We start from the raw sequence: 15,801 nt of genomic DNA on the forward strand, positions 1-15,801 counted from the left end.
TCAAGCATTAAGGGGCAGGGACACCACACTGCCAGAGAGAAGGCAAGGCAGCCCCAAGCAGGAAGACTTTTATTTGCTCTACACGCATAGGTGATCTCATGCCTCCACACCAGTCCGCGGACTATGCTCTCATGACCGCCCAGGGTCAGCTCTGGCCCTGCTGTTGTCGCTGCTGAGTGTCTTCTTCTTCCTGGCCCTCGGGTGGGGGTGGGGGCGGCTCCTCCAGGTCTGAGGATGCCAGGAGCTCCCCGGAGGAGCCTGACAAGCGGAAGACCACCGGGATCCGGGCCAGGGCTGGGTTGGTCTCCTGAAGGCCCTGGATCCACTTGGCCAGCGTGGCCTGGTCATGGGCACCCGCCACACATATGGCAAAGACAGGCCCTTCCTCCACTGTTGGGAGAGATAGGCCCTCAGTTTGTTCAGCCCCCTCACGCCCACACTCTTTAAGCTCCCTTTGCCTTTTGTGTACGTCCAAGCCTTTGCACACACAATCCCCTCCACCTAGCCTGCCCATTCCACGCATCACCTGGGTGACGCCTCCTGATTCTTCATGGTTCCACTGGAAATCCTCCAGACCCCCACCAGAGACTGAGTTGTGTACCTCCTCCTGGGGACCCCAAGAATGTAACGTCTGTTCCACCACTGACCTGAGGGGATGGACTGGACCCATCCTGGTCATGCCCAGTAGCCAGCACAGGGATGTTCCACAGATGTTTGAAAAAGGAAGTGACAGAGGGCTGACAGGTCTAGAGCCTTCGTGAATGTGTGTGTGTGTGTCTGTGTGTACATACCTGGGCCTCTGCTGGGTCTGTGAGGGTGTGTGTGTGTGTGTACCTGGTCTGTGAGGGTGTGTGTGTGTGTGTACCTGGGCCTCTGCTGGGTCTGTGAGGGTGAGTCGTAACTGGACTAGGTCTTGGCCTGGCTCTCAGCCCTCCACTCCAGAGGTGGTACCTCGTCCCATGCAGTGTTCAGAATCCGACCTGTCCTGCTTTTTACCTTCATCGATGTTAAACTCGTAGTCATCCCAGCTGCTCCTCCCGTAGGCCAGGTCTAGCTGCATCGGGTAGTAGAGGTTCCACTCCTCTGGAATCTCCTCCACTTCCTACCCCAGGGAGGTGGTGCAGGCAAAGTCAGAGGCCCCGGATCTTGAAGCCACCTGTGGCCTCTTCCCTGGTCCCTGCCCTCCCGTCCCCCCATCCCCTCATCCCCCTCCACACCTCTGAGCCAACTCACTCTTCCCACTGCCCTGACTTCCACTTTGGGCTCTCACCCGCTTCTCGGGAGGCAGCAAGTCAGCTCTGAGGATGTGGTAATAGACACATTTGTCTCGAAGCCACAGGGAGAAGGGGCCCTCAACGAAGATTGGGCGGGCTGGGTCATGGCGGGCCAGGGCACTCTGCTGCTCAGGACTCTGGATCCCTGGTGTGGAGACACACACACATGGGGTTGGGATGGGGGGGTAGTTCTGGCTCAGGGGCTGTGCCCCAGGGCCCAGAGAGCCCTCCCAGCAGGCTCAGTGAGGATGCGGCATGCCCTCCCTTCGTGAGACCTTACCTACGATGTGGGTCTCTGCAGGATCCATTGTGTCGGGGGAGTCTTTTGGCAAAGGCATCTGTAAGGAAAGCAGGGTGGACACTTGTGGCCCCCACAGCCCCTATGGGGGGGCAGGGGAGAGGGAAATGGGGAAGGGGGATTCTAGTGAAATTCAGGGCCCCTCTGAGGCCTAAATACTGGGCCTCCCACACATCACTCAAGACCACCACCTTCTTGCTTCTATCAGATTGATCAAAGCCACTGATCCTGGAGATGCTCATGGGGAGGGAACCCTGAAGCCCACCTGTGTGAAAATCCTGCCTCTGCCACTGTCTGCATGACCTTGGCTGTGTCACTGAGAAGGGAGCTGCCACAGACTGCTCAAGGAACAGGAAGGCCATGCCCAAGTTACAGTGAGTGTGGGAAGGTGGGGTAGGAGCAGAGGTCCCAGCCAAGGGCCCTAGAATCTAGAGAAGGCTCCACCAGGGAATCGGCCTGTCTTCCAGAATCACTCCAGTTCCTGAAGGGGGCCTGGCCCTGGGGAGGTGGCTGAGGGTTTGGCCAGGGGTGACTACCTGGTAGGTGGTGACCCTGGCACTGAGGTCAGGCTCCATGTGCCGTAGGGCCAAACTGGCCAGGTCCACGGGGTCCTGGGGCAGGTCCCGGGGCACGGGAAAAGGGTTGATATTCTTGAAGCGGGTGAACCACAGCTTCATGCGCACCAGCTTGAGCATGGGGTAGCTTTTGCGGCCGAATATCTGCAAGAGCAGGAACTCCGTCTCCTTGTTGGGCATCACCCCTGTGCCAGGCAGATGCAGGCAGAGCCTCAGGGAGGGAGAAGAAGAGGAAAGGGATGACGGGAGAGAGAGATGACTGAGAGATGGGGGATGGGTGGGCAGAGGTGGACTCCAGACTGAGAGACAGAGAGGTCAGAGCCGAGGAACCACGGAGTGGGAAGAGGGCCGGTACATGGGAGAAGGAGGCAGCCCCTGGGCCCACTCCAGCCTGCGGGCCTCACCGTGGTTCTCCATCTGCTCCAGGACGGCAATCCCGCACTCCTGCTGCCGTGGGTAGTGGAGGAAGATGCTGTGGAAGATGTTGCGAGGCCGGAAGACCTCCTTGGGGAAGACGTCAAGGAGCAGGTTGTAGACAGACAGGTCCCGCTCGACGCCGTACTGGCGCATCTTGCGCAGGGCCAGGTAGATGAAGTCCACGTGGCCGCGCTTGTGCACGTTGTACTCGGCAAAGTTCTGCACCGCCTGCACGAAGTTCGCCTTGTCTCGTGCCCCATCCAGCGCGGGCCTAAACAGCTCCTCGTGGACTGCCAGGGCCTTGACTGGCCGCCTGGGGGGCTCGGGTGGGCGTGGGACCAGCGACGAGTCAGGGTTGTGGGCGGCTGCACTGCAGTGGAGGCCCCGTGGGGCCTGGGGCGGTACCTGCGGATGGAGAACCACCGCTGGAACCTGGCACCTCCTGGTGCCCCTGGGGGACTGCCTGGCCAGCTCTTTGCTAGGAAAGGTGCCAGCGGGCATCCCTAATGGCCTCCGAAGAACTGTGGTGCCCTGGTTACAGACCCACGACCAGGCGCCATCACAGAGTTACCAGTTACCATAGCCAGACAGCTATGGTAATATCCCAGTGGAGGCACTGTTCACCACGGTGATGAACAAACGCCCTCTGACACAGCAATCTTGCATCCTGTATTTAAATCTGACTGCTCTAAACATATCTGCCTCAGATGACATTTGTGCATCCGCTGCATCAGTGGAAATGGACCAAATGTGCATCAGCAAGGAAAAAATTAAGAAAGTGGCCATGAGCCTGGACAAGGGGCACCCACTGCTGTAAGACACATGGAGGAGGTGTCCTGTGACCAGGAGTGAGCTCCAAAGTATATCATTAAATGAAAAAAAGGAAAGTGTGATACGGTGTGTACAGTAGCATCCCATTTGTGTTAAAAAAAAAAAGGCTGATATATATATTTGGTCCTCACTATTTGCAGATTCCATGTTTGAGAATTTGCCTACTTGCTAAAATTCATTTGTAATTTGTAATTCAAAAGCTAATACTCAAGGTGTTTTCTGGCCATTTGCAGACACATGTAGTTGAGTTGCCCACCACCTATATTCCCAGCTAAAGTGGAACAAGAGGAGGCTCGGCCTTCTTGTCTCAGCTCCCTTGCAGTCAACAAATGTCCTTTTATTTTTTTTTCGGTTGTGCTGTATGGCTTGAGGGAACTAATTACCCAACCAGGGATAGAACCTGGGCCCTGGCAGTAGGTGAGTCCTAATCACTGGACCTCCAGGGAAGTCCCTTATGGAACAGTCTTCTATTCCAGGCATTGTGGAGCATTTCTGAGAATGAGGCGCATTTAATCTTTCCAACTGTCCATCAAAGGAGTGCCTCTTTGTGTACCCATTTTACAAAAGAGGAAACTGAGGCCCAAGGAGATGACACAAGATACCTGGTGTTACAAAGCTGCAAAGCAGCAGAGCTGAGACTGGAGCCCTCAGTCCTACTGCACCCAATAACCATCCCAATATCCTGCTTAGGTGAGATTAAAAAAAAAAAAAAGCATTCAGGCAAAGTGAAAGTGTAGGTAAGAAGAGATAAGAAAGTTGTTTTTAGCAATCAATGCAAAGAAATAGAGGAAAAGAACAGAATGGGAAAGACTAGAGATCTCTTCAAGAAGATTAGAGATACCAAGGGAACATTTCATGCAAAGATGGGCTCGATAAAGGATAGAAATGGTATGGACCTAACAGAAGCAGAAGATATTAAGAAGAGGTGGCAAGAATACACAGAAGAACTGTACAAAAAAGATCTTCACAACCTAGATAATCACAATGGTGTGATCACTCATCTAGAGCCAGACATCCTGGAATGTGAAGTCAAGTGGGCCTTAGAAAGCATCACTACAAACAAAGGTAGTGGAGGTGATGGAATTCCATGATGCTGTGAAAGTGCAGCACTCAATATGCCAGCAAATTTGGAAAACTCAGCAGTGGCCACAGGACTGGAAAAGGTCACTTTTCATTCCAAACCCAAAGAAAGGCAATGCCAAAGAATGCTCAAACTACCGCACAATTGCACTCATCTCACATGCTAGCAAAGTAATGCTCAAAATTCTCCAAGCCAGGCTTCAGCAATATGTGAACTGTGAACTTCCTGATGTTCAAGCTGGTTTTAGAAAAGGCAGAGGAACCAGAGATCAAATTGCCAACATCCACTGGATCATGGAAAAAGCAAGAGAGTTCCAGAAAAACAGCTATTTCTGCTTTATTGACTATGCCAAAGCCTTTGACTGTGTGGATCACAATAAACTGTGGAAAATTCTGAAAGAGATGGGAATACAAGACCACCTGACCTGCCTCTTGAGAAACCTATATACAGGTCAGGAAGCAACAGTTAGAACTGGACATGGAACAACAGACTGGTTCCAAATAGGAAAAGGAGTACATCAAGGCTGTATATTGTCACCCTGTTTATTTAACTTCTATGCAGAGTACATCATGAGAAACGGGCTGGAAGAAGCACAAGCTGGAATCAAGATTGCTGGGAGAAACATCAATAACCTCAGATATGCAGATGACACCACCCTTATGGCAGAAAGTGAAGAGGAGCTGAAAAGCCTCTTGATGAAAGTGAAAGAGGAGAGTGAAAAAGTTGGCTTAAAGCTCAACATTCAGAAAACGAAGATCATGGCATTTGGTCCCATCACTTCATGGGAAATCGATGGGGAAACAGTGTCAGACTTTATTTTTTGGGGCTCCAAAATCACTGCAGATGGTGACTGCAGCCATGAAATTAAAAGACGCTTACTCCTTGGAAGAAAAGTTATGACCAACCTAGATAGCATATTCAAAAGCAGAGACATTACTTTGCCAACTAAGGTCTGTCTAGTCAAGGCTATGGTTTCTCCTGTGGTCATGTATGGATGTGAGAGTTGCACTGTGAAGAAAGCTGAGTGCCGAAGAATTGATGCTTTTGAACTGTGGTGTTGGAGAAGACTCTTGAGAGTCCCTTGGACTGCAAGGAGATCCAACCAGTCCATTCTGAAGGAGATCAGCCCTGGGATTTCTTTGGAAGGAATGATGCTGAAGCTGAAACTCCAGTACTTTGGCCACCTCATGAGAAGAGTTGACTCATTGGAAAAGACTCTGATGCTGGGAGGGATTGGGGGCAGGAGGAGAAGGGGACGACAGAGGATGAGATGGCTGGATGGCATCACTGACTCGATGGACGTTGAGTCTGAGTGAACTCTGGGAGTTGGTGATGGACAGGGAGGCCTGGCATGCCGCGATTCATGGGGTCACAAAGAGTTGGATACGACTAAGCAACTGAACTGAAATGAACTGAGGCACTACTACAGGTGATATGAGCATAGGGCCAAAAGCATAAAAGCAAATTCTAGAATGCCCCAAAGAAGGGGAGACACTACAAATGAGATGATGCAAATGAAATGCATAACTCAGGGTCTGGGCCACCAGAAGTGTTCAGTAAGGGAGCTATTAATACTGTCACCATCATCATCATCCTTGTTGTAATTTATGGTCATGATCACTTAGGGTAAGGGAAGGAAATTCGATTTTCTGCTCACATCTTTACAAGTAAATGTAGGAGTTAACCAGAGTCACCACCCAAATCCACTCACCTCAGACCTTCTTAATTTTGAATTTAAGACCCTCACCCATGGGGACACCAACGCTTTTTTAAAAATATGCATGGATTTATTTGGCTGCGTCGGGTCTTAGTTGAAGCATGCAGTATCTTTCACTGTGGCCCACTAACTCTCTAGTGGCGTGTCAGCTTAGTTGCCCTGGGGCATGTGGAATCTTCCCAGTCCAAGGATGGAACCCACATCCCCTGCATTGTAAGGCAGATTCTTCACCACTGGACCAGCAGGGAAGTCCATCAACACTTCTTAAAATGAGTGAGAGACATGGGAGCTCCCTGGTGGAATAGTGGTTAGGATTCAGCACTGTCACTACTGGGGCCCCGGTTCAGTCTCTGGACAGGGAACTGAGATCCTGCAAGCCAAGTGGTACAGACAAAAAAAAAAAAAAAAAATTATAATAATGAGTAAGAGGGGCTTCCTGGATAGCTCAGTTGGTAAAGAATCTACCTGCAATGCAGGAGACCCCGGTTTGTTCCCTGGGTCAGGAAGATCCCTTGGAGAAGGCACAGGCTACCCACTCCAGTATTCTTGGGCTTCCCTGGTGGCTCAGAGGATAAAGAATCTGCTTGCAATGCAGGAGACCCAGGTTTGATCCCTGGGTTGGGAAGATCCCCTGGAGGAGGGCTTGGCAACCCACTCTAGTATTCTTGCCTGGAGAGTCCCCTGGACAGAGGAGCCTGGCAGGCTATAGTCCATGGGGTCCCAAAGAGCTGGGTACAGCTGAGTGACTAAGCACAATGAGTAAGAGACATTCAACTAGCGCTCAGAGCAGACAGACCAGCCCAGACCCAGTCCCCAGCAAACACCCCCACCTCCTCCCCTCCCAGCTCTGCTCTCCAAGCTGGCTTCACTGGGTGCATAGTGAGGACTTGGGAGCAGATCCCAGGCCTGCCTGCCTCTTCCTCCTCCTGACCCCCGCAAGACTAGCAGTTACCTGAGAGAAGGGGGCTCCTGTGAGGGCAGTGCTGCAGACGCCCCCCCAGCCCCGAGAGAGGCCCCGGGCCACCAGGATGGCCTGGGCCCAGCTCATGCCTTTGCCTGTTGGACAGCCACCTGCCAAGAGAAAAGAGACAGCATCAGTCTGACAGCCCACCTGCTGAAGGCGATGAGACCTCTCTCCTGGGCAGAGGCCACGTCCCTGACGGCATGGCTAACATACTGGCTCCACGGGTCTCTTCACCCACAAAGTGGAGCAGGAGTGATGATTACAATCGGAGTCCCTGTTCTGCTGGACCAGATCCTTTACTGTCTGGAGGAATTTGCTTCTGCATTGGTTCTCCTCCCTGCCGGGTCATTCTGTCTTAATACCTTTATTTGCATGCCATAGAGTTGACCCTTAGTATAAAACTAAATGTGGTTTCAGTAGTTGACCCTTGAACAACACTGGGTTGAACTGCATGGGTCCATTTATAGGCTGACTTGTTTCTTTTTCATATTTATTTATGTGGGACTTCCCTGGTAGTCCAGTGGTTAAGATTTCACCTTCCAATTCAGAGGGTGCAGGTTTGATCCCTAGTTGGGGATCTAAGATACCACATGCCTAGGATTCCAGGAGCCTCATGGCCAAAAAACCAAAAACATAAAAACAGAAATATACCATAACAAATTCAATAAAGACTACTATATATATAGGCTGTGCTGAATCTTAGCTGTGGCATGCAGGATCTAGTTCCCCAACCAGGGACTGAATCTGGGCCCCCTGCTTTGGGAACAGAGTCTTACCCATTGGATCACCAGGGATATCCCTAATTTTTTTTTTCAATATATACATACTACAGTATAGTGTGACCTGTGGTTGGTTCAATCTAAGGATGTGGAACCATGGCTATGAAGGGCCAACTGTAAAGTTATATTTGGATTTTTGCCTGTGCAGAGGGTTGGCACCCCTAACCACTACATTGTTCGAGAGTCGACTATATATTCACAGAACTGTGCAGCCGTCACTAAATCTAATTTTCGAACATGCTTGTCACTGCCCCCCACCAAAAAGAATCTTATATCCACTAGCAGTTACCTGAGAGAACGGGGCTCCTGTGAGGGCAGTGCCGCAGATGCCCCCTCAGCCCAAAAAAGAACCTTATATCCATTAGCAGTCATCAGTCAACCCTAGGCAACTCCTAATCTACTGTGTCCTCTGGAAATTTCATGGAGCTTCCCCTGTAACTTAAATGTAAAGAATCTGCCTGCAATGCAGGAGGCCCGCTTCAATTTCTGGGTCAGGAAGACCCCCTGGAGAAGGTAATGGCTACCCACTCCAGTATTTTTGCCTGAAGAATTTCGTATTATTGGAATCATATATAATATGTGCCCTTTTGTGACTGGCTTCTTTCACTTAACATGTTTTCAAGGTTTATCCACGTTGTAACATCTAACAGACTTCCTTTCAACTGCCAAAAAAATATGTTCACGATATGGATTTAACCACATTTTATTTACCCATTCATCAGCTGATGAACATTTGGGCTTCTTCCCACTTTTTGACTATTATGACTGTTGCTGCTATGAACACTGGTGTAGTTTTCGTGTGAACACATATTTATACTTCTCTTGGGTATATACTTAGAATCAAGTTGCCTAGACATATGGTAACTCTATGTTTAATCATTTGAGGGACTGCCAAAGTGTCTTCCAAAGCGGCTGCACCACTTTACATCCCCACCAGCAGTGTATCCCAACCGGCAATGTATAAGGGTTCCAGTTTCTCTGCCTGCTTGCCAATACTTGTTGCTGTCGGCCTTTTTGATTATAGACATCATCCTAGTGGGTGTGAAGCGGGCATCTCATTGTGGTTTCGATTTGCATTTCCCTAAAAACTAGTAATGGTTGAGCATCTTTTCATGGGCTTACTATCCATTGTGTATCTTTTTCAGAGAAATGTCTATTTAGATTCTTTCTCCATTTGAAAATTAGGTAATTTATCCTTTTTTACTATTGAGTGATTTTATTGAGTTGTTCATATTCTGGATCAGTTCAATTCAGTCGCTTAGACCTTTATGGTTCACAACTACTTTTTCCCATTCTTTGAGTTGTCACTTTCATGTTATTACTTGCAGCACAATTTGTTGTTGTTGTTGTTTAAATTAGAGGTTTAGAACAGGAAAGGCTCTTAGGAAATGTTTGTTGTTATTACTGTTGTGCGTGTGTGTGTTCATTAAGTGTCTGACTCTTTGCGACTTCATAGACTATAGCCCACCAGGCTCCATGGTTCATGGGATTTCCCAGGCAGGACTACTGAAGTGGGTTGCCCTTTCCTTCTCCAGCAGTACACAGTTTTAATTCCAACAAAGTCCAGTTTTCTGGTTTTCTTTTATAGCTGTGCTTTTGATGTTGTATCCAAAAAAACCATTGCCTGGTTCAAGGTCATAAAAAACCATTGCCTGGTTCAGATTTACTCCTCTGTTTTCTTCTAGGAGTTTTATTTTTATTTTTATTTTTTTTATTTTTTTTTTTTATTTTATTTTTTTTTCTTCTAGGAGTTTTAGTTCTTACATTTAAATCTTTGATCCACTTTGAATTAATCTTTCTAAATGGCTGGTGTGAGGAAGGGGTTCACTTCATATGGATATCCACTTGTCCTAATACTATTTGTTGAAGAGGCTATTTTTTTCTCCCTGTTAACTCCTATTGAAAATGAACCGACCGTAAATGTAAGGGTTTACTTCTGGGCTCTCAATCCTTGTCCTGTTGATCTATATGTTGAGTAGTAACACATTGCTGTGATTATTGTAGCTTTGTAAGTTTTGAAATTGCGAAGCATTAAGTCCTACAACTTTGTTCCTCTTTTACAATATTATTTGGCTATTCTGGATCCTTCACTATTACATATATATTTAAGAATCAGCAGTCAATTTCTGGATTAAAAAAAAAGCTCAGATTCTGATAGGGATTGTGTTGAATCTGTAGATCAATTTGGGAAATAAAGAGTGGGACACACTAAACAACTGAACTGACTGAATATTAAGATTTTTGATCCATGAACATGGGATACCTTTCCATTTATTTGTTGTTGTTGGTTTGGTCGCTAAGTCGTGATCGACTCCTCTGAGACCCCATAGACTGCAGTCTGCCAGGCTCCTCTGACCATGGGATTTCCCAGGCAAGAATACCGGAGTGGGTTTCCTTTGACAGGGGCTCTTTCTGACCCAGGGATGGAACCTGCACCTCTTGCATTAGCAGGCGGATTCTTTACCATTGAGCCACCAGGGAAGCCCTCCATTTATTTAGATCTTCTTTAATTTCTCTTAAAAGTATTTTACAGTTTTCAGTGTAGAAGCCCTTTACTTCTTTTATTAAGTTTATTTGTATCTTATTCTATATGAAGCTATTGTGAAATTTCATTTTCACATTGTTCATTGCTAGTGTATAGAAACACAGTTTATTTTTTATATGTTGATCCTGTATCTTGCAACCTTGCTGCACTTGCATTAGTCCTAATATATATATATATTTTTTTTTCTCCCCCACCCCGCATTAGTCCTAATATATTTTTAATTGGATTCCCTAGGATTTTCTACATCCAAGATCATGTTATCTGCAAACAGAGATAGCTTTACATCTTCTTTTCTAATCCGGATGCATTTTATTTCTCTTTTTTGCCCAGGTGTCCTTGCCGAACCTCCAGTGCAAAGGTGAATAGAAGTGGCCGGAGTGCACATCCTTGCCTCGTTCCTGATCTTAGGGGGAAAGCATCCAGTCTTTCGTCATTAACTATGATGTCAGCCATAGGATTGTCCACAGATGACCTATTGGGTTGAGGACATTCCTTTCTATTACTAGATGCTGAGTATTTTTATCAAAAAGGGCATTCATTATATTTTGTGAAATGATTTTTTTTTTTGCATCTATTGAACTCATGTGAATTTTGTCCTTTAGTCTATTAATATCATGTATTACATTAATTTTCAACTGTTAAACTCATTGCATTTCTCTGATAAATGCCATTTGGTCATGCTGTATTTCTCTTTATTTGCTGCTAGATTGGGTTGCAAGTATTTTGTTGAGGACTTTTGTATCCATATTCATAAGAGAACCTGGGCTAGAGTTTTCATTTCATGTCATATCTGTTTGCTTTGTTATCAGGGTGATGCTGGCCTCATAAAATGAGCTGGGAAGTATTTGGCTCACTCTTACCACCATTTAAACTTTCTCTAGCATCTCCTTCCGCCTCTGCTCCACATCTCTGTTCCATTTATAGCACGGCTTCTCCCAAGAGGTGTCTGCATATTACACTCCCTTCTCACTCTTTCCTACTTGGCTGCTGCCCCAGCCACTCCACTGACACCACTCCTGTAAAGACCCCTTGTGTGTTCTCCATTTAACAAAGCCAGTGATTATTTCTTTGGCCTCATTTTGCTCAATTTCTCAGAATTATCTCGCATGGGTGAGGCCCTCCTCCCATGTTGACACTCTTGATTTTCTTCCTAGCACCCAGGCCTGTTTTTTTAGCCAGTCAGCAAGCCCTGCTTCTTCCTCTAAAGTTTGCAATGTTTGCAAACTTGAATGTGCAGATGAATCACTGAGGATCTTATTAAAATGCAGATCCTGATTCAGCAGGTCCAGTGGAACCAGAAACTGTACATCTAAAAAACATCCAAGTGATGCTGATTGCTGCTGGTCTGAAGACCGAATTCTGAGTAATAAGGCTCTGAAGAATCCCACATTCTGAATTTATCTGTCTGCTACCCTAAGACATCATTCAACTACCAAAAGAGGTGTTCCTCTCCTCTCTGTATTCCTGTAGGCAGCGCTAATGGTTTTTTAACTTTGTTCATATTAGAATTATCTTGGGAGCTTTAAAAAATTCCCATGTCCAGGCCATACCCCAGATATACTGAATCAAAATATATAGAGGTAGGGCCCAGGTATTAGCATTTTAAAGCACCACAATGACTCTAACATGCACCTGAGATTAAGAGCTTATTCTAAACCTTTGCTATTCAAAGAGTATCTATGGGACCAGCTGCATTTGTGTTATCATCTGGGAGCTTATTAGAAATGCCAGATCTCAGCCTTAATCCAGACCTACTGAATCAGAATTTGCATTTTAACAAAACTCCAGGTTTCTCCTCTGTGTGTTAAGGTCTTAGAAATGATGATGTGCTGATGCTCCTAAATGTTTATCACCAGTCCTGAACCCAAGTCTCCTGACCTAACTGCCACTTTGGTATTTTCCCCAGCCATCTCAAACTTATTTTGCTCCAAATCATATCCCTGCTTAAACGTGTCCCTCCTCATCTTAGCCAATGACATCACCACTGCTAGTCATTCAAATCACAAACCTGGGAATTCTGAGTCCACTGTGTCCCTCACTCCCCCAGTCCAATTCATCAGCTACTCCTGTTGCTTCCAAATTCATCTTAAATGCATCCATTTCTCTGCATCTGCAGGCCACCACTCCAGTCCATGATCTCTTTTCACCTATCCAGTCTCAACTTCTTTCCTTACCTGCCTCCAGCCATTTCTCCCTGCAGTGGTCAGAGGGAGCTTTTTAAAATGTAAAGTAAATTTAGTGTTCTCTGCCTAAAATCACTGAAACAGCACACAAAATTAAATCAGAATCTGCCCCTCAAAACTCTTTTCTTATTACTGGTAGCTCCAGCTATACTTGTTTCTTAAACAAGTTCGCTTTATTCTAATCTCAGAGCCTTTAAACTTGCTTTTCTCTCTGTTCAGAAATTTATTCCCCCAGATCAGTCTCTGGTCATTCAGGTCTATAGTCAAATAAGAAGCCTTTCCTGATCACCACCCCACTCCCAATCTAAAGCCCCATTACCCTGCTGCTGCTGCTGCTGCTAAGTCGCTTCAGTCGTGTCCCACTCTGTGCGACCCCATAGATGGCAGCTCACCAGTCTCTGCCATTACCCTGATGAATGCATTTTAAGCAGTTATTAGCATCTGAAATCACGTTTCACTTATTTATGATTTGTTCAATGTCTGACTCCCTGGGAAGATTGTGTGTGTGTGTGTATATCTGCCTTATTGCTGTATCGTGTGTGTGTGTGTGTCTGCCTTATTGCTGTCTCGTGTGTGTGTGTGTCTGCCTTATTGCTGTCTCCAGTGTGTGTGTGTGTGTCTGCCTTATTGCTGTCTCCAGTATGTGTGTGTGTGTGTGTCTGCCTTATTGCTGTCTCCAGCACCCGGGACAGTGCCTGGTATAATGTAGGTACCCAACAAGTGTCAGCTGAATCAGGAAGAGCTAAATTTCTACCAAACTTCTAAAAATCTGAACCCCTAGGCAGGATGGACCTACAGCAGCTCTGAGGCTGGCTGCCAGGATTTTGACTCCTTTGGGTGACAGCGACAGACCCGGGGTCGAAATCCAGCCTAGCGGCCGACTTGAAGCGTGACCGTGAAAGACGGCTCTAATCTCTCTGAGCCTCAGCTGTCTCATATGCAGAACTGGAAATTAGGGACGTGGAGACGTAGGTAAGCTGAGTGCGGCTTTTGCCGGCACAACCCGGCCCGGTACGCCGAAAGGTCATGGTGCCCTGGCCCGGAAACCGGGGTCCTCCGAAGCCTCCCTCCCACACTGCCAGCCCAGAACGGGCCTCCCCGGTGCCCAGAAGTTCGCGCTTGCCTCCCCACGTGCAACCTACCTATTCACGCGGCTGGCCGCGGAATCCCTGCCCGTTCTATCTTGCCGCTGGGCGCCGCCATGTTGCCCAGAGATGTTCCGGGTCACGGGCCACCAGGGAGACAGCAAATCGAGACCGCCGGTTTAGAGAGGTCCCGCCCCAAAGGGAGAAACGCCAATAGAAAGGTGGAAAGTCCTTGGTCCCGCCTCGTAAGGAGGCAGACCCCACCTTTAGGCCAACAGCACAGGGGACTTAGGAGTTTGCCTGGGGAAGGAGTGACTGGACTTGTCGGGGGTGGGGGTGGGAGTAAGGGGCGGAGGTGTCTGTTTGTGAATACACCTGGGCGGCCCCAGTTTTCCCACCTGAAATGTGGGAATGAAATATTAAAGGTGGAAGTGATGTGGATTCCTTCACTTGTTCTACAAATGTTTGAGCCAGGCACTGAGTTGTCAGCATTATCATTAGTGACGGAGATGTGCTTGTGCATGCTAAGTCGCTTCAGTTGTGTCCCACTCTTTGTGAACCCTATGGATTGCAGCTCACCAGGCTCTTCTGTCCCTGGGATTTCCCAGGCAAGAATACCGGAGGGGGTTACCACTTTCCTTCTCCCAGGGATCTTCCAGACCCAAGTATCAAACCCGTATGTCTTAAGTCCAACCTGCATTGGCAGGCGGGTTCTTTACCACTAGTGCCACCTGGGAAGCTCAAGTAGAGACAGGCTCTGTTGATCTAGTTTCGTGGGTCTGGGCTAGTGCTTACTCCATCTGTGCCTTGATTGTCTCACTCCTGAAATGGGCCAAGTATAATAACCTTATGTATACGGGGGTTTTGGGGAGTATTAAAAAAATTTTTTTTTGCTGCACCATCCTGGTGTGTGGATCTTAGTTCCCCTACCAGGGATCAAACCTATGCACCCTGCAGTGGAAGCTTGGACCTCCAGTCCTAACCACTGGACCACCAGAGGATTCCCTATGCTATTGTTATTACAGGGGACTCAACATGGGGCTTTCCAGATGGCTCAATGGTAAAAAATCTGCCTGCCTACACATGAGATACAGGTTCTATCCCTGGGTCGGGAAGATCTCCTGGAGGAGGAAATGACAATCCACTTCAGTATACTTGCTGAGGAAATCCCATGGACAGAAGAGTCTGCCGGGCTACAGTCTATGAGGGTGCAAAGAGTCAGAAATGACTGACCATGCGCACACATGTACACACACACACACACACACACACACACACGCACACACACACACACACTGGGTACAAGGGGCAACTGCAAAGGCCCTTTGTGATTGGCTGGAATGAACAGGGGAATATGAGAAGGTCAGAGTGGTGTGAGGGGCTCCTGGGCTGCTCCCAGAAAGCCCTGGTTTTAGGCTAACAACCCAAATAGCACAAAATAAGGGGGGTTGGCAGTAGCAGAGGCTCCCGGAGAGGATAGTTCTCCGCTCCCATAAAGCTACTTTTGCAAGCCCTTGGCCTCCATGAAGCAGGGCGCAGACAGGGGGACAGAAAGATGCAGCCATCCTTAGGATGCCTCAGCGACTCTGCAGCCCCAAAACATCGGTCTCGCCAAGATTCCTGTGATTGGCCAGCCTAAGAGGGGCTGCAGCCAATCAACTGCCGGTCCAAGAGGGCTGGCGCAACCCCGCCCCAGCACGTTGACAGCCACGTGGGCAGCCGCTGGGCGTACTACTGCCCTCTGCTGGGCATGCCAAGCCCTGAGTAGGTGGAGTTCGCTCTGCTCAACTGGGCTGTGGGTGAAGAAGGCTCGAAGAGGCGGGCGGTGGTGGGCTCACCAATGTGGTCACAGCATTAACTGCCCTCTGTGTTTCTCTTCCTCCTGAGGCAGATGCGGCTCTCCTTATTTATCCTTCCACAAGTAGTTGATTCAAACACAGGCATTTATACATATATTTTGTTATTAAAAAAAAAACAGCACAATAATATGTGTGAAGCCCTTATGTAGACCCTTAAACATGCAATTATCAAAATAACTGGAAGAAAATAGCA

At 47.8% G+C, this 15,801-nt stretch overlaps 1 protein-coding gene across 1 annotated transcript; it reads right to left on the reverse strand.

The window, feature by feature from the left end:
* ECSIT (ECSIT signalling integrator) lies at positions 30-13,911 on the reverse strand. Its single transcript, XM_018051129.1, has 8 exons — positions 13,807-13,911; positions 7,146-7,264; positions 2,552-2,969; positions 2,109-2,332; positions 1,555-1,612; positions 1,271-1,419; positions 997-1,102; positions 30-390 (listed from the first exon to the last, which is right to left on the reverse strand). The coding sequence occupies exons 2-8, from the start codon at positions 7,239-7,241 to the stop codon at positions 146-148; spliced, it is 1,296 nt and encodes a 431-aa protein (XP_017906618.1). The 5' UTR covers positions 7,242-7,264; positions 13,807-13,911; the 3' UTR covers positions 30-145.

The sequence above is a fragment of the Capra hircus genome, chromosome 7 (genome assembly GCF_001704415.2).
Source record: "Capra hircus breed San Clemente chromosome 7, ASM170441v1, whole genome shotgun sequence".
In the NCBI taxonomy this organism is placed as follows: Eukaryota; Metazoa; Chordata; class Mammalia; order Artiodactyla; family Bovidae; genus Capra; species Capra hircus.

Coding starts and splice junctions, on each gene's coding strand:
- ECSIT (XM_018051129.1), bottom strand. CDS start 7,241: ATGAGCTGGGCCCAGGCCATCCTGGTGGCCCGGGGCCTCTCTCGGGGC. Junction 2,333..2,551: donor GGAGCAGATGGAGAACCACG/GTGAGGCCCGCA, acceptor TGCCTGGCACAG/GGGTGATGCCCAACAAGGAG. Junction 1,420..1,554: donor TGCAGAGACCCACATCGTAG/GTAAGGTCTCAC, acceptor TCTCCACACCAG/GGATCCAGAGTCCTGAGCAG.